Consider the following 23,389-nt stretch of genomic DNA (forward strand, 5'->3'; position numbering starts at 1 on the left):
GTTCTTTTTGAAAAGACAACTTTAATATCTACCGTAAATGGCCTATCGCAATCTTTTAAAGAGGCAATTGAGATAAAAAAAAAACCATATAAATAGAAATTTGGCAATGAATAGAGGCACGGGAGATATTTCCTTAAGCCCAATTTATAACAATTTAATATTAAAAGACTCTATGAATTTTTTCGCCCAGTCTAATTTAAGACAACCTGTCCGCATTTCTTTGAAATTACTAAAAGTACTTTAGCGTAAAGAGCAAAATACTGACTAGGCGCCGAACCCCCTCATATACGCAATAATTTCTGCTCATTTTAGGTTTTAAAGCTGCTCCTTAGTTTTAGTTGAAAAAACCTTTTTTTTAATTTAATTTCTGATTGTTTTTTAAGTAATACTGGGAAATTCAGCGCTCTCTTCATGTAAATTCTTTTCCCCCATGAAAAAACCCTCAATGGAAAGATCCTCCCACGTAACCCTTTCCTCCCGACCCCCCACCAGAAAAGCCCCCTTGAAAATGTCAGTATACTTCCCAATAACCAATACTATATGAAAACAATAGGCAAAGTTCATAACTTGCAGCCCTTCCCCAGGGGAATATGGGGGATGAAATTGTCCTCAAACACATAGCTATTAGATTTTTCGACTATGTTGAACAAAAATGGCTACCCCAAAACTTTGATCCGGTGACTATGGTTGCCCTCCATTTTTTTGTCACTTAAAAGGGCCACTAGAACTTTTAATTTCCGTTCGAATGAGCCCTCTCGCGATATTCTAGGATCATCCCTGGGAAAAACACAAATAAACACCCTCCTTGATCTTTCTTTTGGCAAAAAAGAATTCCATATTTTTGCAGATAGGAGCTTGAAACATATACATTAGGGTTCTCTGATACGCTAAATCTTGTGGTGTGATTTTCATTAAAATTTTATGACTTTTAGGGTGTGTTTTCCCCTTTTTTCGAAAATAAGGTAAATTTTCTCATTCTCGTAGCTTTTGAAGGGTACTTTTTAATTGTTTTAAAAATTAGAATTGTGGCAAAGAGTCAAACTTTAGCGTAAAGAGCGAGGGATTGCGGAGGGGACAACCTATTTCATATACGGAGTAATTTCTGTTTGTTTTAAGTTTTAATGTCGCTCCTTACTTTCAGTTAAAAAAACTAGTTTTTTTTTATTTAATTTCTGAACGTTTTTGAATTAATGCATGTTTGATTTTTGCTCTCAGCACATAAATTATTAAAATCAAATTTTCATATTAATTCTTTTTTTGGCTAAATGGCTTTCTCTTAGTTGTGATCAGACGATTTTGAGAAATAAGGGGTGTGAAGGAGGCATAGTTGCCCTCCAATTTCTTGGTTAATTAAAAAGGTAACTGGAACTTTTAATTTTTAACGAGCGTTTTTATTAGTAAAAAATATGCGTAACTTAAGAATTAACTTACCTAACAAATTTTATATTCTTATATTTTTATTATGTATATGAGGGGGTTTGTCCCCTCGTTAATACCTCACTCTTTATACTAAATCTTAAGTTTTGTCCCAATTCTTTAAGAATGACCCCTGAATCAGAAAGGCCGTAAAATAAGTAGTTGAAATTACTAAAATACTTTAGCATAAAGAGCGATGTATTTATCTCCTTCTAAATACCTCGCTCTTTAAGCTAAAGTATTTTTAGAACCTTTCATATGCTTAATAATCTCTGTTCGTTTTAAGTTTTAATGCTACTCCTTACTTTCAATTAAGAAAACTTTTTCATGTTTATTTTTTCATTGTTTTTTTTTACAGTAATGCTAGAAAATCCTGTGGCATTTTCATTGAGTTTCTCTTACCCAAGGACATATTCCTCAAAGGAAAGATCCCCCCACATAGCCCCGTCCCCTCAACCCAACCCACCAAACCAAAAGAATCCCCCTGAAAACGCCTATACGCTTCCCAATAACCATTACTGCATGTAAACACGGATTAAAGTTTGTAACTTGCAGCCCCTTCCCCAGGGACTGTGAGGGAATAAGTCATCCCCAAAGACATAGTTATTATGGTTTTCGACTATGCGGAACAAAATGGCTATCTCATAATTTTGTTTCGTTGACTTTAGGAAAAAATGAGCGTGGGAGGGGGCCTAGGTGCCCTCCGATTTATTTGGTCATTTAAAAAGGGCAATAGAACTTTTCATTTCCATTAGAATGAGCCCTCTTGCGACATTCTAGGACCACTTGGTCGATACGATGACCCCTGGGAAAAAGAAAAAAAACAACAAACAAAAAAACAAACAAACAAATAAACCCGTGATCTGTCTTCTCGCAAAAAATACGAAATTCCACATTTTTGTAGATAGGAGCTTGAAAATATTGCTATAGGGTTCTCTGATACACTGAATAAGATGGTGTGATTTCCGTTAAGATTATATGACTTTTAGGGGGTGTTTCCCCCTATTTTCCAAAATAAGGTAAATTTTCTCAGGCCCGTAACTTTTGATAACAAATACTAAATTTGATGAAACTTGCATATTTAAAGTCAGCATGAAAATCCGATTCTTTTGATGTATCTTTTAGCATCAAAATTCCGATTTTTAGAATTTTGTTTACTATTGAGCCGGGTCGCTCCTACAGTTCGTTACCACGAACTGTTTGATTAGATTAAAAAAAGTTTTTTTTCAAATCAAATAGTTTCAAAGTCAAATCAACTGTAAGTAAGGAGCGAAGTGGCTCAATAGAAACAGAAACTGTAAGAAACAGAGTCCTGATAATAATATAGATCTATCAAAAGAAAGGCATTTTGATGCTCTTTCAAGATACAGAAAATTTATAAAATTTAATGTTATCCATCAAAAGTTACGAGCCTGAGGAGTTTTGCCACATTTTTGAAAAAGGGCGGAAACATCCCAAAGAAATCAAATTATCTCAATGAAAATCACACCATGAGATTCAGAATTTCAGAGAACCCTACGTTCGAGGTTTCAAGCTCCTATATACAAAAATGTTCAATTTTGAATTTTTCGCCAGAAGCAAGATCATGGATTCGTGTTTGTTTATTTTTTGTTTGTTTTTGTTGTTTTTCCCATGGGAGATTATCGAATCAGTGATCTTAGAAGATCGGAAGAGGGCCTATTTGATGGGAAATAAAAATTTCTAGTGCCTTTCAAGTGACCAAAATGTTGAAGGCCAGCTACCCAATCCCACCCCTTTTTCTACCAAAAGTTGTCCGATCTAAGTTTCGAAATGACCATTTTTTTCAGCATTTTAGAAAGGTCTTATAAGTATGTCTTTGAAGATGACTTGACCCACCACAAACCCGCAGAAAGGGCTGCAAGTTATGACCTTTACCCATCGCTTACATTATTTACCCATCGCACTGGTTATTGGAAAGTATAAAGATATTTCGGGGAGGGGGGAATTTTCTCGGGGGTTCTCAAGTGGGAGGATCTTTCCATGGGGAGTGTAAAAGGGGTCATAAGATAATTTCCTATGGGAGGGGAGCTTGATTTCTCAGTATTAATTCAAAGCTATGAGAAATTGAAAAAAAAAAGTTTATTAACTGTAAATAAGGAGCAGTATTAAAGCTTAAAACGAACAGAAATTATTACACACATAAGGAGGTTACCCCTCCTCAATGCCTTGCTCTTTACGCTAAAATATTTCTTTAATTTATAAAATCTAATTATTCCATTTAAACGGTCCTTGTGTATCAGGAGTTATTCTTAAATAATTGCAACAAAAAGTCAAACTTAAGCGTAAAGAACGAGGTACAGGGGGGGGGGGTAACCCCCTCGTAAACGTAATAATTTATGTTCGTTTATGCGTTAAATGTTGCTCCTTACTTTCAGTTAAAAAAACTTGTTTTTTATTTAACAAAAGGAAATAGCGGTATTAAAAGTGACAGAAACTGCTCTGTCATAGTAGAAGTATATATACAAACAGCCGCGAAAGGTTTCTTCAAACATAACACACATTTACAGCGCACTGTCTAGGAAGTTCCTAGGCCGTCAGAGCAACAGTTTTTCGTTGTAATACGCTAACCATTTGTCATTGCGCGTGCGCGAAGGCGCAGTCATGAAGAGTGGTTTGTGGTTTAGCTTTTGTGGCTTTAGATGTGTTACGTGTTTAAAAAGAACGTTTCGCTACTGTTCGTATATATTTATACTATGCTATTCTATATACAAAGTATACGAACTAGTGCTACGCTTCGACAATTTACGAGTGAACTTGCGCTTGAGCAGTCCTTTTTAAACAGGCAGAGACAAAAATTCCAACTTTAGCATAAACAGCGGGGTGTTTGGATAGGGCAGTTCTCGTAACCCACAATTTTTTTTATGTTTGTTTGAAGTTACCATGTAGCTATTTACTCTCTTTTGACAAAGCTTGTGCTTTTTATTTAGTTTCTCTTGGTTGTAAATACCACCATCAGGGTTACCCTTAATGTAACGAGAACTACCGAAACCTTAAACTCGACTTTCTCAAGCAAATTCTAGCTTTAGCAGAATTATACTTAGAGAAAAAGAGGTCATTTTGTGCGTTTACTTTTTTGGAATTTATTTTAAATGTACAATCAAACAGTTCGTGGTAATAAACTGTAATAAGGAGCGAACCGGCTCAATAGTAAACGAAATTCTAAGAAACAGAATTTTGATGCTAAAAGATACATAAAAAGAATCAGATTTTTATGCTGATTTTAAATATATAAGTTTCATAGTCTTTGTCATCAAATGTTACGAGCCATAGAAAATTTGCCTTATTTTGGAAAATAGGGAGAAACACCCCCTAAAAGTAATAGAATCACACCACTTAACGAAAATCACACCATCACATTCAGCGTATCAGAGAACCCTACTATAAGAGTTTCCAGCTCCTATCTACAAAAATGTGGAACTTCGTATTTTTTGCCAGAATACCGATTACGGGTGCGTCTTTATTTTATTTTATTTTTTTTCCGTGGGTCATCGTATCGACAGAGTGGTCCTAGAATGTCGCGAGAGGGCTCATTCTAACGGAAATGAAAAAAGAAAATGGGTTAGTATCGCTTAAACGTGCACACAAAATTTCTAAATTGTGAGAAAAATATATATATTTTCTTCAAATTAACTTTATTCTATTCTCAGCAGACATTTTGTAAAGCATGCTGATGCAGAGATAAATTTCTCACAAGTAGCGCTGGCGTTGTATAAAATGCAACTAATTTCAGTAATAATTTTTAGCATATTTATATCAGTTCTTTTTTTTGGAGCTGGTTGAAAGAAATATTTAGAAAAGCGAAAATAGCAGGAAGTCAGCATGGTATTGTACGCAGAGGCAGTTCAATGTTTAAGTGTAGTGTTTGAATCCAAAACGCAAGGAATAGGACGTTATCAGTGCTTATTAGGCATTTCAATGACAATTAAGAATTTCAGAGTCTCGATTAAATTCTAGAAATAAAAATAAAGACCACTAAATGGTTTATCAAATTCCAGGACCAAACTACAACCAAATCTAGTTATAGTGCGAACATCATTATAAAAAGCACTAAGTCTTATTTTCTTTTTCAATAATTTCTTTTTCATTCAGGATTGTATTCAATTTTGCCATTATCAGGCTCACATTTTTACTTGATGATAAGGCTTCAAAGGCAGTGTATTTGGAAAAATATTAATGTGGAACATATTATTTATTATTACAAATAGCGGTAAGCATCAATGCTTGTCGCAAAAAAGTGTAATGGAACGCCATTTTCATATTAAAAATGGATTAATTAAAAAAAGTTATTTGCTCAAAATGAATTCAAAACAAGTAACAGTTTTAAGGTTAAATAATAAATTATAGTTTTTTTCAAATTATTGGGGAATCAACCGTCCACACCCCTTGCTCCCTCCCTCACTCAACGACGCCACTGCACTCCTCCAAATATTTATCTGGAGAGGGAAAGGTCTGAGATTTCAGAACTGAATTTTTTTATCATCGTTTCCAAGGTTTTCTAAGTAAGTTTTTCTCAAAAATTTCTTTTAAGGGATATCTAAGATGGACACTAGCTGAGGACCAGGTTTTCAATGTCTTCTGAGCAACATAAAGACTTTAAAAGGTTTGTAATTAGCTAAATGAGAAATGTTTCTGGTATAATTTCAAAAGAACCATAACAGAAAACATAACAGCCGTGGTAACGAACTGTAAGTAAGAAGCGACACGGCTCAACAATAACCGATAGTTAATGTCAATTGAAATATCAAAAGTCTCGGCTTATTATGCTGATTCAAATTATATAAGGTTCATTAAGTTTAGTATTACCCATCAAAAGCTACGAGCCTGAGAAAATTCGCCTGATTTTTGAAAATGGGGGAAACACCCTCTAAAAGTCAAGGAATATTAATGAAATTCACACGACCAGCCTAAGCATATCCGGAAACCTTATTGTAGAAGTTTCAAGCTCCCATCTGCAAAAATATTGAATTTTGTATTTTTTGCCAGTAGGAAGATCAAAGATACGTGTTTATGTGTTTTTCTTGTTTGTTTTCCCCACAGGGGATCGCATCGAATCCACAGTCCTAAAATATCAAGAAAGGGCTCATTGGAATGGAAAGTAAAAATTCTAGTGCCCTTTTTAGGTGACAAAAAATACTGGAGGGGAACTAGCTCCCTTCCCTCCCCCATTTTTCTCAAAGTTGTCCGATCAAATTTTTGAACAGTCATTTCGTTTGGCATAGTTGAAAAGCCCAGTAACTATGTCCTTGGGAATAAAATGACCCCACAGCCCCTGGGGAAAGGTTGTGTAAGTCATGAAATTTCCCCTTTGTTGATGTATAGTATTTGTTATCGGTAAGTATACAGACATTCTTCGGGAGAAGGGATAAATTTTTTGTGGGTTTTTCACATTTTTCACGGTGATAACATTCCTTAGGGAGGGAAATTTCCCGGGGTGAAGGTTACAGGGGAAATTTTGCACTGGGGGGATTTGACACAATTTCTGTACGAAATTCTTTCTATTTGTCCTACTTTATTTACCAATTCAATTTTGTATTTGGAGATGTTCAGGGGGAGTTACCCAGGGGCTATTTTCAGCATGTTTGGATCTCCAGAAAAAAAATCCAGGAATAGGGGTTTTCCGGAGTGATAAGGAAAATGATTCGGAACCAAAGTCTTTTTCAAATGTAATTATACTAGGGCGAATCTTTCAGGCTGAACCGTCCGCAAAAACTTCAAAATTTATGGGGGGCAGGGTATGGGGATTTTAAGCGAGGATGAAATTGTATGGATGGAATTCAAATGGGGGTGTGAATTATCTGTAGCAAGAAATTTCCATGGAATATTTTCCCGTGAGGGGAAGAAATTTTTTATGGAGGACGAGTCAGATTTACTGGTATTATTTGAAAAGCGATCAAAAATTAAATAAGAAAAATTAGTTTTCCAAATGAAAGTAAGGAGCAACATTAAAACTCAAAACGAACAGAAATAATACCGTATTAGAAGGGGTTGCCCCTTCCTCAATACCTAGCTCTTTACGCTAAAGTTTGACACGACTTTAAAACACAAAGACCGTTTAATTACAGTAGAAATTTTTTTTTTAATGCTAAAAGCTTTAGTGCAAAGAGGAGGGTATTGAGGAGGGGGAATATCCCTTCTTCTGCAGAATAATTTCTGTTAGTTTTGAGTTTTAATATTGTTCCCTACTTTAAGTTTAGATAACTTGCGACGCAGATCCAATTCAGAGCTCTTTTTTGTTTATTGGAGTCTCCTTAGCCCCCAGACATATACGAATATATAATGGTATATATATATATATATATATATATATATATATATATATATATATATATATATATATATATATATATATATATATATATATAATAGTGCATAGTATATAATTATTTACAATTATTTAGAATGCGTTTCATTTTTGAAGATTTTTCAAGATTTTTCATTTTTTAGGCGATGAGGGTCTTTCCATGCAAAGCTGGCCCTGGAAAACACTCCCACCTTACCTTGACAGTTCAATTCTTCTCATGGGGGGTGAAATTGTTCCAAAATTATACGGTGCGGCACAATCACTGCCTAAGCTGAATCACGAGGGGATCTATTTGACATCGTTATGCACACAGAGTGCTGGAGTTAAACGATATTTACTTAAGAGGTCAGTATAGAATTAGTTACTAATGTAGAATACTGTACCTGTCACTAGCCAATTACCTTTCCAACAAAACCGTAATATTACCTACCACTACTACTACTACTAACAACTCACTGCAGCAGCAAGCCGCCTAAGGTCAACACAGCTACAGGTACCATGCTCCTCCTCCATCCCCATCTATTCAAAGCCTCCCTCTTTAAACCATCCCAGAAAGGCCCCATTTCCCTTAAATCTTCCTTTATGACATCCTACCACTTCAACCGCGAACGACCTGCTTTCCCTTTAGCCCTAGACAGAAACTATAATATTGGGGTTTTTTATTATAATTTATTGATAAATCATCGTCAGTCGGAGGTAGTTTTGTTTTTATAAATGGGGACCAAAGGTTACATCAGTCTCCACTAAAGCTTAAGGGCAACTAAGCGCGAAGGACACTAAACCTAAAGGGGCAATTAAAGTTTAGATGGCAATGCTATTTATATAAAGGTAATAAATTTTTTAATTTCCTTTGCATATGCTGTGCAATGTTATATGCTTCTTAGATGGTTTAGTCAAACCAGAATTTTATAAATTCAAAACCTTATTTCTGGGTATAATTCCATAAAAACACAAAAAAATTGTCCTGTATCTAACCAGTAAAAGCTACATATTGCGTATAACTAACCAACATTATACTTTTTTTTGAATAGCCAAAGGAAGACCCGATGCTCTTAAATTTCCCTAGTCGAAGCTGGCTATCGCCTAAAAGGCCTTTTGGTAAACTAAAAAATAAAGTGGTTTCGAACAACTTAGGATTACTTCACATTAACTATATCATTAAGATGCCGGTTAGGTCTACCCTTGCCGTAAAATCTAAGCTTTACTTTGGTGAAGCTTAAATGCTGAGTCATAAGAAAACAATTGACGATGAAGGTTAAATAAAACCGTAATTTAGTTGTTATTTTAAACAAAGACGGCAAATTAAATTGACTATAACCACAAAGTGACAAATCTTGCAGAACTTATAGTTGTTTATCGTGGGAAAAAAGCGGTCAACTTTGTACTTTTTATTTCATAGTTTACTGTCTAAATCTCAATTAATCGGACGTTGTTGGTGTTACTGAACTTACTTTTTTTGTTAAATTATGAATAACAGAAATAGACATGACATCATTGAAAAATAGCGTAAAAAGCAACTGTTTTCAACATGGATGGTATTAATATATTGATTAAAAAAATCGACATGTTTTTGAATTTTGTTTTTGCTAAAAACATTCTTTTTTCGAGTCGTCGGTGTGTTAGCACCATGCAGAAGATAAACTTTGTACGGAGGATTGGTTTGATGTGCAACTTAAGAGCAATCTGTATTGAGATTAAATAAAAATAACAAGTTTTTGTAACGGAAAGTAAGGAGCGACATTACAACTTAAAACGAACTGAAGCTACTCCGTATATGAAAGGGGCTTTTCCTCCTCAACGCCTTAAAGTTTGACCCTTTCTCTTAACTCTACTTTTTCAAAACAGTAAGAAACTTTAGCCTAAAGAGCGGGGCGTTGAGGAGGAAAAGCCCCTTTCATATACGGAGTAATTTCTGTTCGTTTTAAGTTTTAATGTCGCTCTTACTTTCCGTTACAAAAACTTTTTTTTCATTTCTGGACGTTTTTGAATTAATGCATGTTTTGATCTTGGCTCTCCGCACATTAGTAATTAAAACAAAATTTGCATATTAATTAATTGTAATTAATCGGAAGATTTTGAGAAAAAAGAAGCGAAGGTGGAGGCCTAGCTGCCCTCCAAGTTTTTGATTACTTAAAAAAGCAACTAGAACTTTTATTTTTTTACAAACGTTTTCACTGGTAAAAAATATACGTAAGTTACGAAGTAACTGACGTAACGAACTTCTATATTCGTATGTTTTTATTGCGTATATGAGGGGGTTCAATATGCTGAATCTGATGGTGTGATTTTCGTTAAGATTGTATGACTTTTAGGGGGTTTTCCCCCCTATTTTCTAAAATGAGGCAAATTTTCTCAGGCTCGTAACTTTTGATGGGTATAACTGATCTTGATGAAACTTGTATATTTTAAAATCAGCATTAAAATGCGATTCTTTTGATGTAACTATTGGTATCAAAATTCCATTTTTTAGAGTTTTGGTTACTATTGAGCCGGGTCGCTCCTTACTACAGTTCGTTACCACAACTGTTTGAAAGTGCTTAACTTTACTTGGATATTTGTTAATATATTAGTTCATGGGACTTGAGCAAGGGGGAGGGGCTGTATCCTACATATTTTCCCCAAAAAGTTTTAAAATGTTGCCAAACATTGCAGATGTGGTGTAACATGGTGGAATCTAAGGATATTCAATATTGTAAAACAAGCAGTTTTACTACCACAACTACTACTAACAACTCACCGCAGCACCAAGCCGCCTGAGGCCAACACAGCTAAGCCCTCTTCTCCTCCGTCCCAATCTCTTCAAAGCCTCCTTCTTTACACCCTTTCGTTCTTTCTTTATCTTTCTTATGACATCCCTCCACCCCGGACGAGTACGACCTGCTTTCTGTTTACCCTTAGATGGTTGGACGAAACGGACAATCTTCGGCGATCTGTCATCCTTTGTCCGCAGAACTTGTCCTAACCATCTTAATCTTTCTTTCATTATAGCCCTAGAAAGCGGGACTGAACCACACTTTTCGTACAGCCTACTGTTTGAAATACGGTTAGTCAGCTGGGTACCCAGAACAATCCGTAGGCAACTTCTCTGGAAAATATCTAGTAAATCTTCATCAACTTTTCGGAGCGCCCACGCTTCAGAGACATATTTGACTATTGTCATCACTGTACCTTCCAATATTCTAATTTTGGTTTGCAGACTTGTATTTTTTTTTTGCTTTTAGGGGGAATCCATTGATAACTAATTTGTTTTGTAGTTTCGAAAATGGCCGCACAAGCCATAAGGTTTTTTGACAAAATTTTTCTTTTTTTGTTTTATTTTGTGTGTTTTTTTTTATAAGTTCTTTCTCTCTATGAAATAAAGAAGAGTTAATATATTTCAGAGCAATACTGAATAGCTTCACCAACTATCAAGGATGTTCAAGTTTTATGGAATAAAAATTTTGCAAACGACATTTCAAGTTTACAGCTAAAAATCGTGATACAGGAAGGATTTTTTTGTTTGTCTACTTACACAAAGTTTATAATAGTTACTTTTTGCCAAGTTTGGTGAATATTAGACTTTCACTTAGAAATGTTTTCCTTATTTTGACCTTCATTATTTGTGACTGTTATTTTTGTTTCAACTCCAAAACAAATTCAGTTGCCCACGATCAAAAGAGACTATCTACTCAATTTTGCCATTTGGGAAGTAATGTACCAACATTTAAAGCTAAATACTTACTTATTGACATAAATATTATTTGAGTAATTAAAATTATTACACTAATTCCAAGGTGACGCATTAGTTTCATTACATAATTCTGTAACATAGGGAATTTGTTGTTTAAGGCATGTCTTTAGAAAGGCTTCTTCAAGCATAGTTGGTCGAGTTAAAACCACTTTTTGTTCACTGGATTTGGCTTTGTCTAGAAAGAAACCACTTCTAAATTATCTGATATAGCCTTAGAGCCTTAAAAACCCTGATGGGGACTGAAGCTGCCATAAAAGTTAAAAAAACACAGTCAACTTGGCTTAAAAAGTCACAATGTAAATACGGCTTTATATTTAACACGAAATTCCGAAACATCACCGTCGGAATAATTTACTATAGTGTTGATGTTAGTCTTAACTCATTCACATATTCCCGTTAATCTAATTCAATGAATGGACTAAGAAAAGTATTCGTGATAGTGGTAAGTAAGGCGAAACTACCCGGCATTGTTAGGGAATCTTCGCTTGGTTTTTCACATCCTTTTGGTCTCGTATCTCTATTTCTTTTTAGTTCTTTTTTGTTCACTCTACCGACAGCTTTTCTCCCTCCTAGACAAAACTTCCCGCAACCCCTTTGGACTATTTTTACCTATTTGCTTCTCTTTCCCGCCCCTTCCTACCGCAAACCAAAAATTTATAAAAAAAAATGGTTCCATCTGGGAAGAAAAATACCTGCGTGTACAGCAAACATGACAAATACTATTTCGTAAACCATGTAAATAGATTTCGCCAAAGTTATAATTTGAGCTAAATAATGCCCAAATTTGATCAGCCTGGTTTTGTTTACTTAAGTATTTTGGATAAGATGAAAAAAGTCTTTGCATACTTTTCAGCAGGACATTTGTTAGGTCTGTGAGACGGTACTGGCAGTAAAATGAAGCATCCAAAGATTGAGCCTCAAAAGGACCTAGTTCGTGATTTTTGTAGGAATTTACTTTAAAAGTATAATAGTTACGTCGTTTATGATTCTTTAATTCCCATACCCTAAGACACTGCTGTGATGTGTCACCTGACATTGATTAACATAGAAAACGGGTGGGATAGCACAATAAATTTTGCTTCTTTCTAGCCATGGATCTCAATGGCTCTGGGGTAAGTTCGGTTCTTCTGGACTAATAACTGTTCCAATCCATCACTGAAGCTTTTTAGTTCATACATCGATATTTCGAACAAAAACCTGACAGCAGAACAAATACCACCATATTCCAAATATTGGAATGGGCAACAGTTTAATTTTGCACCATTAATTTAAGCCCATATTTATTTTTTTTTGCCACAGCACGTTACAGATCTAGGCGAACGTTATATTTAAGGCTGCTGCATGGAGAAATAGAAGAAACCACTGATAAAGAATCTTGTGGCTAGAAACCTTTATTTTCTAATTACTGGCTTAGAAATTCACTAAGGAGAACCAATAAGATGAAATTTACCTTTTCGTTCCTCTTCACTGGTTTGAGATTTCATACAGTAGGTCTTAAAACCAACCAGGTTTCAACAAGTCTGGGTATTTTTCTCTCCAAAAAAAAAGGAATAATATTATTTGCTTACGAAAATTCATCAGAAATATAAACCAAGAAATTAAAACAAATCCTGTGACTACAGAAGAGGGACAAATCTTTTACCCTTTCACGATTTGGTTTTAAGTGTGATAATTATATTAAAGTTGTGCATAGGGCTACACACAACCATATATATATATATATATATATATATATATATATATATATATATATATATATATATATATATATATATATATATATATATATATATATATATACATGTATATACATATATATATATATATATATATATATATATATATATATATATATATATATATATATGTATATACATGTATATATATATATATATATATATATATATATATATATATATGTATATACATATATATATATGTATATATTTATATATATATATATATATATATATATATATATATATATATATATATATATATATATGTATATATATATGTATATATATATACATATATATATATACATATATATATATATATATATATATATATATATATATATATATATATATATATATATATATATATATATATATATATATATATATATATATATGTTGATGAACCTGTCAAATATTTAATTCAGCATTTTGTTTTTAGGTTTTTTGGAGAAAAGCGTGATTTCAATTTAACAAACTGTGCTAGTGAATACCTAGATGCTTTTAGAGTGACAGAGCCCTCACGATTTGAGATGGTCACAGCAGAAATCAAGAGGTTAAAATCTGAGGATCAAAAATGTTTTGGGTCTATTGATTGTGTTGAAAGCGTACATGGGATTTGTTTAGGACTTCACGAAGTTATATAGACAGAATTTACTGAACGTTCATAAAAAACATCTGTGCTCACATGTAGGGAGAGGCGTTCACGTCCAGTCAAACTGTAACCGTAAAAACTTCTCCGAGTCTAAAAATAATTTTCTCGTTCTTCGACTGCTTTGTTGTTTCGACGGAACTTCGCCTCTTATGTCAAATTGAAAACCTGTCTGAAGTTCTGAAAAAAAAATCCAACATGCTTGTTTAGAAGCTCAGGAAATGAACCTTATGAATATTTTAGGAATGTTTCATTTCTGAAAGGAGATCTTGAAAAAATAGATTTGTACGTTTCTGAAACAAAGATGATGCTGTTCTTTAAGTCAAAAGTCTAGACTGAGAAACATTTTCGACATTCTTAACATCAGTCGCGACAATTCAATTCTTTTTTTTTTAATTAATAGGGTATATATTTCTTTGAACAACCGAAAGAAATATTTTGCGTTTTTGTTAATAGTTCGTTCCTGTACTTTTTTTGCTTGACATATATTATTTTCAAGAAACAATATTCTAAGCAAAACGTATGAATAACTGAATGGAAGAACAAAAACTTTGGTAATTAAACATGTTCTTAAAAGATTAAAAAAGTAATACAACCATTGAAAGGACACAAGTATCCAGGAAACTCTAAAAGAGCTAAAAATAGGCTTTATTTTAATTCACAAAAATAAGTTTATTTGAAATAAACTTAAAAATTTTGAAATTAAGCCAATTCGAATTAGTAAAACCATTTTCTATTGATTAAAAATGGTTAGGGCTGGTCTAATATATAAAAAATAGGCTAGATTAAGAAAGTGCACCCACAACAAAAAAAACATATATAATAATAAATTAAAAAATAATGAGACTTCATTTCATAACTCTAAATGAAGGTTTTGTCTGATTTTTTTCTTTTTCTTTTTTTGCAGAGAAAAATTTGAGCTTCCTTTCTCATTAACTACCCATGATCTATCGTTTAGAGTAAAAAAAAGTTTGTATTAGTTGGTGCATATTCAAGCTGTTTCAGCAAGCAAGGAAAAGAGAAACTGCATACTTTGGGAACCAGGAAGAAACTCTGTCTGAATTACAATTTATTAAACAAAAACAACAATATGCAATTCAATTATTTGACAAATAGTAATCCACTAAAATCCTGTAAAAGCTTTGAGGACGAACAACTCCAACAGTCTTGATCAGTAAACTTGGCTAAATAACTGAGATATATATATTTATATATAGTAATAAAAGTAAAATAAACATCAGAAATCAACCCGTTTTGTCAAAAAAGGCCTTATTGCACTGAATAAATATAATTTGCACCTAAAACTTTAATTTCAAAGGACAGTGAAAATAAAATCTGATTGTTGGAATTGGTTAATTTGGGACCTCATCAACCGTATATATTTGAAAAAAAATAGGGAAGCGTAAAAGTCAATTTTTAATGTGTAGTTAGTTATACAACTTTTAATATTAGTAAGCGTGAAATTAAACGAAAAATTCGTAAGAGAAAACTCAGCAAAAAATAAGCTAAAAGTCCGCAGCACCAAACATCATCCAACATGTAGCTTTCTTAAGAAGCTGTAGCTGTCTTTGGGAATCAAGTAATTACTAATTCCTGAGTTTTCATAAAATAAAATGTTATTAAGTTGAAGTAACTACTTTTACTAATTTGTATTTACGGTTGAATGTGACAACACTGACGAAAATTTTACACCTCCTAATAACGTCATAATTATGGGACAATAAAAAAAAATTTCTATTTTCTAATATGAATTGATCTAAGATGTGCCCCGGGCTATAAAAAAGCTTGTCTTTATATCCTTGGTATCATAAAATAAATGAACTCTTTCTGTGGCAAATAAAATGAAACTTCTTGGTAACTTCAATCGGATAAAAGATCGAAGATAAAACTACAGAATATCATATCAAATTATGTTTTAATCATTGCTGAATATTATCTTGGCCCTTAAAGATAAATTGAAAATTTTTTATTTGAAAGTCATTTAGCTTTAAAAAACAAAAATTAAACCAATCTCTTTTCCCTCAGGAAAACTTTTGAGAAGCTCTAGTTATATATCTCAACATTTTATGCATTATACCTTTCTTTAAATTTATATTTGTATTGTAAAATTGTTTAATAGTTGTGGATATTTTATATTTAGTTTTACAAATTTGGTTTTTTTTTTACGGATAAGGAAATGAAATGGGCGAGGATGCCTATTCTCGAAATATAGGAAGAAGGGGAAGGACAAGAATTTTTTCCGTGTTATTTTCAATGAAGATACAGAAAATGTTTTTTTTTTTTCAAAATCGAGGGGAGGCAATTTTTTTCAATTATTCTCAACGAAATCTACAAATAACAGTCTTTTTAGAATTAAGGGGGTAGAGGGGGCAATTGATCCACCTCCCCCCAATCTGCAGCCCTCATTTCAAGGATTTCTTAGAGATTTTATGTAGGATAAAATAATTCACTCTCAAACAAATACGGTTTTCATTTCGTGGGATAAAACTTTCCATCCAGCCTTATGGATGAATCCAAAAATTCCTATCTGAAAATCCTTTAGCACTTTCAGGAAAGTGTTAAATTAATTCTCTTCTGCTGTTAAGTTTCTATTTTTTTAGCGTCTGAATGAACTGTATTCAAATATTTGACAATAGTTTCCATAGCAGCAAAAAGCTACAGAGATAATTATATTTATTTTTTAATGAATTGAAAAAAAACCTAACCTTGTGTTTTTTTCGTTTCATTTTTTCTTAGCACTGAGGACGACTTGGCGGAGGTCCTTGTCGAAATATTTGCTAAATTTCTCTTCATATGGTTTCATTGGCTGGCACTACCCTCGTTTTTTTCTGCTTTTTGATTTTTTTTTATTTATTATAATTTCTCTTCTTTGTTTCATAAGTCATGTATATCCAGTGTCGTCTTAGAATGTATTTTTGTTAATGCAATGGCATAAGGCACAGTGTTTGTTTCTCAGCAAAAATGTATAATCATGAAATAAATTCTCACAAACTAATAGCCAACCGTTATAAATAAATAATTGCGAAGACAAAGAGCTTTAATCGTTACACAGGAAATAACACGGCAAATTTATTTAGATAAAAAAGGCCAGTAAATAGGACCCTGTCTTACCATGCAAGATATCTGTAGCCTGATTATCGCTGTTTACCTAGTTGAACGTAGAAAATATGTTGTTTTTTTTTTGTTTTTTTTTTTGTTTGTTTTTTTACTGAGGTAAAATTAATGTCTAAGCATTTAAAGTTCAGATTGTTTTTGAATTGTGACATTTATTTTGAATAAACGAAAAAAATCATAAGTAAAAAAATTAAATAAATTTAATTGAGCAAGAATAAGAGGTGGTTCTTAAAAGAATATAAAACCACAGAATGAAGTAAGTGAGTGTTTATACCTTAAAGGCAGAGAACTGAATTTGGATAAATATACTTCCGTCAGAAAAAGTGCATAAGAGAATAAAAAATCATAAAGTTGGAAATTTAAAGTGAAAACCTTAAATTTTAGTGAAACCCTTAAATATGATCCACTCAGAAGTTCAATTACCTATGTTAAAGATTGAACGAAAAAAGAAAATTACTACCTTCTGTGGGGATAGGGCTTAGAACTACAAATTTGCCTGAAATGTAAACAACAAATTTGGAAAAAAGTTATACATCCATTGAAAATTAAAGATCAGTCAGTTACATTTATTTAAAAAATCTCTAAACAGGAAAGTCTACAATTACGAAAAAGGAAGAAAGGACTGAATGTTGGGGCTTAAAAATAAGTTTATCGAATCTGTAAGAACTGTAAAAACAAAAAATAGTGCATGACAGACTTAGGACTTTTTGTTTTTACTTATTTAAAAAAAAATTATTTGAACCTGAGAAAATCTTTACTGGTGTTTGTGTTGTTTTTGTTGGTGTTATTGATTGCAACGGAGTAGAAATTTGTTAGTTTTGGGGGCGCAAAAACACGGGATACACCAGAGCATCAAAGCATTAACCATATTTCAGTTCAATATATATTTACAAAATTTTTCACACTTTCAATAACGTTACAATTAAATTTCCATATTCCTTCAAATGTTCTGTTATTTTGAACCTTTGTTACAAGCTTCAACATTATTCTTATACCCTTGTTTAAACTTTAATTATATAAGTCTTTTATCTTCCTAACACGGGGAAACTAACTAGAATAGTTCCCAATGACCAGGCCGGTGGTCCTTGTGATCTGTATTTGGGATGGCAACTTGCTTACTCCGGTAACCTAAGAAAACCAATAAACAGAAAAGATGGGATAATAATTATTTCTGTTATAATAAAGTAAGAAAACCAATGGTAATTTTGCCCAAAACATTTCTAATTCTTTTTGAAAGAGGAGGGTTTGGAGTTAGTATACCAATCTAGATTTCTTCCTAGTTTTCTTCCATATATTATATTCAGATCAGTTTTCTTAGCATAATGGTTTAGTAAATAATCATACCACAGACACCCTGTGTTTGGAGGTGCTATCGTGCCACCTAAAATACTTTTTGATTGTCATGTGCACCAAAAAAAGCAATCGGCATCTCAAATCTTTTATATCTTTAGATTTTTTGTATACCATGAATGGCAATCTGCTGCCTCAACTTCAGATCCAAAAGAGACCAAAATGGCTTACTTTGACTTAATTCTTCTGATATATTGGCATCAGTGCCGAGAGTGCATATACCTCTCTTAGCCACGTCTCAAGCAGCCGCAAGTGCATCTTCTGGTGTCATTCTTGCCCAAGGTTGCCACCTATAGTGATTTATCGCTATTTCTAGTGATTTTTTATGTTGTGTAAAAGAAACTAAATCGACACATAAATTACTAGATTACTGTATAAAATGATAACATTAACCAACAAATCAATATAGTTTAGTGATTCTTTACTCACCAGGTGGTAACCGTGTTCTTGCCTTGCTTATGAACTGAATATGAACTTGCTTATGAAACTTATGAACTGATAGACTATCAAAGCACCAACATTAATTTACTTTTAGATTAATTCATAGACTATGAAATGTTAATAAAATGTAATAATGGTTAATGTTTAGATGTTCTATTTGTTTCTCTGTTCGTGTAAATTGGTAGTTGAGTGATTTTTTTTTTATCATTGCTTAGGTATTATAATGTACCTTATATTTTATTTATTGTCTATTTTGTGATTTGGAGCTCTTAAACGCATGTTCCTTGTGATAATTTTCGGTTAAATAAAATTATATTTAAGGAAAAGTATTGTATTCTTTTCTAGCTTTTTGTTTTCTAAGAATGGCCACAAAGAAAAAGTGAGTTTAAGTGTAAACAAAGTTGTAACTTATTTTGTTCTTTTTACTGGATTAAAAATTCGCATAAAATAACCGATAAGTTTTGGCATTCTTAGTACTGATTTAAATAGTTCCAGCCCAACGGTCAGGTTATTTAAGTCGTTAATTTTAAAAGACTTTTGCTCCAAAAGAAGTTTTTCGAAGAAACTTTAAGGACTGCACTAAACAAAAGACCATCAGAAAATATAAATGCAACGCAAAACGGAAAAACCAAGTCTTTAGTTTTCATCATCCCCCTTAATTTCCCTGGAGAATAGTAGTGACCAGTGATATATGTTTTTAGCGGTTTGGCACCATGAACTATGCCATAAAATCAATTGAATTGACTTACGAGAATCTAAACCGCTGTTAAATAATATAAAAGTGAAATTTTATATTATATCTCTTATGTTTGATTCTTATTTTTATATAATTCATTCCATTTATTCCCAATATTCTATTATAATTTACAAATAGCTTTATATATTGGACGTCTCCTTGAGTTTTGGAACCATCCAATTTTTCAGCGAAAAAAAAATATAGACCTGGAAAAATAACCATAGCGTATAAAAGAGAAAGAAAAGAAAATACACTCCATAGCAACATCTTTACTTCAACACTAAATAGCCTTTTGAACACAAAATAATGGGAGTGATAGAACAAAGAAACTGATGGACTACAAAGTAATTATGTTGATAGAAAACAGTTAAATGAGAGGCGATAAAATGAAGAAACGAAGTTACCATACTAGCCTGGACAAAAAGAAAAGCAACTTATATTGTGCATGTTCTAATTTTTTCTCTTTTTTCTCTTTTAACATAAAATAAGGGGGGAGATGCAATAAAGAAACTGATGAATAAGAAAGTAATTCAATTGATAGAAAAAAAGTTTTATGATAGAATAAAGCTAAAAATCATGGTCTACGCACTACTAAAGATGAAGTAGAAAGCGATTCGCCTCACACAAGTTCTTTATTTCCTCTTTCTTCCGGTTTGGATATACAATGATCGGTTATTGTGAGAAGTTGAGAGAGGGTTTCCTTGTTATTGAAATCTTGTATATTTACGAAGTGAGAAAATAAATCAGAGGAAATCTATTTGCCCTTTCTAGGAGGTTTACTTATACAGAGCGTATTCATTCAAATATCCTGCCGAATTAGTTTTGAAATTTAACTTTGTTATTATTTGACATGTTTATAAGAAAAAAGCAATATTACCAAGGAGAGTAAAAATTAAATTTTATTAGTTGAATTAACTGAATGGAAACTTGGACAACCAAATATATATTTGAAATTAGGAAAAATTGGAGATTCGATTTCTAGTGGAAAAGACCTTCTTATGCAGGTTTTGGTAGTAGTACCTACAAAATTAAAAAAATGGTGACAATAAACATTAAAAAATAAGCAAAAACATATGGTAGAAAACATATCAAGAAGGGTTAACCTTATCCAAAAGGTTAGCTGTCTTTGAGGATCAACAAATTGTTAATTTTTAGATTTGAACTTACGAAAACCATTGAAATTGAATTAATTAGGTCTGATTGTTTATTTTTACTGTGACAATGCTAAAAAAAACTTCCTGTTTATTTTTAAATGTGAGAATGCTCAAAAAACTTCCCAATTTTGGACAGAGCAAAAAAGAATTCTTTAAAATCTTGACTTTCAGATATGACTAGACACAAGAAAGATGGAGGGGGGCGAATGTTTTAATTTGTTGTTCTTTGTACTTTAAGAACAGAAATTAAAACTACATGAGAGTGTGTCTTGGTTGACTGGTTGCATTATAGAAGCCTTAATTCTAAATACAGTCTCATAATTTCTAGTTTTATGGCATTTTGAACCCATTTTTCTCCAGTGTGGACCGAAATTGCCACTTTGGAGAGTAAAATAACTACAAGTAGGTCTACAAGTAAAAACACAACAACTTCTTCCAGTTATGTACACAAATGTAAAAAACTGGATGAGGAGCAATATATATATATATATATATTGTGTGTGGCTATACTGTTTGACCTATGTGATTGTAGGGTTAAGGCCTCATTCAAGTGCTGGTCTATATTAGTCACTAATTTAGGAAAACAGTCTTCCTTTTCTCCTTCTGTCTCTCTCTTTTTTTTTTTTTTTTTTTTTTCTTTTTTTTTTTTCTTTTTTTTTTGTGTTTGTGCTGTAGCATTGGTGATTTCTCTTTTCATGATATATATATATATATATATATATATATATATATATATATATATATATATATATATATATATATATATATACATATATATATATATATATATATATATACATATATATATATATATATATATATATATATATATATATATATATATATATATATATATATATATATGTATATATATATATAAACTTGTTAAAACCGATATATAAAGTTTTTTGAATAGTATTGTTTGGTGGAGAACTATACGCAAAAACGAAAAAGTAAGATTAAAAGCGAGAAATGTGTATACAGAAATGTAAAAATGGGCTTAAGATCAATATAAGAAAGAGCTCTACTGTTACTACTAGTCGTACTACTACTATTGCTACTATTATTTTTACTGCTATTACTATTATTCCTCCTTTTACTACTACTACTACTGCTACTGCCACTACTACTGCTAATACTACTACTAGCATTACCGTTATTACTACCACTACTAGTACTACTACTGCTACAACTATGGCTAATACTAGTTACTACTACTGCTGCTACAACTACTACTAGGATTTTGGAGCCTAAATTGGGAACCGTAGTTTTAAAATGATAAGATATTGACGGTTATTTCGATATAAACTAGAAGAAGGAGTTAAGTACTAAAAAAAAATAAATAATAAAAAAATAGCCGGTTCCTAAGGAATTAGAAAAAGCTGCAAATTTAAAAAAGCCAAATGGGATAAAACCCTAGTAAATGAAGACCAGCATCGCCGATAGGGACTCTAAAGTCCACTAGAGTCTTCTTTACCCTTAGGTTATTTATTATTTAGGAAAAATAATAAAAGCAGACTAGGATGAAAAAATATAATTAACAAAACATATTCGGAAGAAAAAAAGAAGTTAGTTAGACTAAAAAATTCTTGTCATTGAGAGAGAATGCTCCAAAACTGGCAGGATTAAATTACACGTCTGTATTTAGGACGCTTGGCCAAATTGACGATATTTAAAATGTTTACGATATTTACAATTTGACGGTATATACAATATTTACGATTCAGGTTCATTTTAGTAATAAAATAAGTTACAAAATGTCCAGAGCCCGGCTGAGAAGACAAATTCGTAATGCACGGGATCGAAAAAAAACTTCTTTAAATAAATGCAACATCCATACTTCGCTACATGCAATTCAAACAAGTGCAATTAAACATTTTCCCCCGTCAATTGCCCGGTCAACAGCACCACCCGTTGACGCGTCCAACGAAATAAACATAAAAATAAATAAAAGATACCAAGAACCCTGGAGAATGCCTAGGTCCAGTATCATAAAAAACCATATAAAATGGGAACAAACTTAACATCCCAAAGGCGACCCCCACCAACCAAAAACCATTCACATATCACAAAAATTTATCAATAAATCAACATAAATTTAAGTTTTCGTTTAGCTATTTTAATTGATTTTGAAGTATCCAATTTAGACATATAAATATTCCAATACCGAATTACCGAGTTTCAAAGGGAAAATTTCAGTCTTTCATTTATTATTCTTGGCTGATATAATTTATTGAAATTTCTAGTTAGATGTCCGTGATCAATACTTTTAAGTGGGAAAAGGTTCGAGGAATGAAAAAACGAGGGAGGCAAACCATGGTCATACTTCAGTTTGAAGAGGATAGATTCAACCGTCACAAAATGTCTTAAAGGAAGAATATTAAGGAAGCAATACAGAGAATCAGCTGACGACTTCGCTGGATATAATTTAGGGGAAGGCAAGTAGCTCTTAAAGACCCACAAAGCTTTCTTCTGTTGTCTCTGAAAGGCATAATATGAGAACTAAATGTGTTAAGGTAAACAAGTGATGAAAACATTAAATGAGAATGAATAAGTGCATAATAAAGTGATCTCATTGCTTCAAAGGGAAGGGATGACCTGAGTATTCACATTATCCCTATATTTCTTCCCAATTTCATCCACAGATTCGATGTATGAGGCTTCCATGATAGATTAGAGTCAAGGAGGACTCCGAGGTATCGCATAGTTGCTGCGTGAAATCTTTATTTTAAAAT

The 23,389-nt window shown here is 32.4% G+C and overlaps 1 protein-coding gene across 1 annotated transcript in view; it reads left to right on the forward strand.

Annotated features, from left to right (window-relative positions):
- The window catches only part of LOC136037377 (uncharacterized), a 46,502-nt gene extending 27,287 nt beyond the window's left edge, over positions 1-19,215 (forward strand). Inside the window, exons 2-3 of the mRNA XM_065720106.1 lie at positions 7,882-8,083; positions 13,650-19,215. Coding sequence (XP_065576178.1) covers positions 7,882-8,083; positions 13,650-13,854 — 407 coding nt within the window. The 3' untranslated portion in view covers positions 13,855-19,215. The remainder of the gene's footprint in view (positions 1-7,881; positions 8,084-13,649) is intronic.
- The last annotated feature ends 4,174 nt before the right edge of the window (positions 19,216-23,389 follow it).

Source organism: Artemia franciscana, chromosome 16 (genome assembly GCF_032884065.1).
Source record: "Artemia franciscana chromosome 16, ASM3288406v1, whole genome shotgun sequence".
NCBI classification, from domain to species: domain Eukaryota; kingdom Metazoa; phylum Arthropoda; class Branchiopoda; order Anostraca; family Artemiidae; genus Artemia; species Artemia franciscana.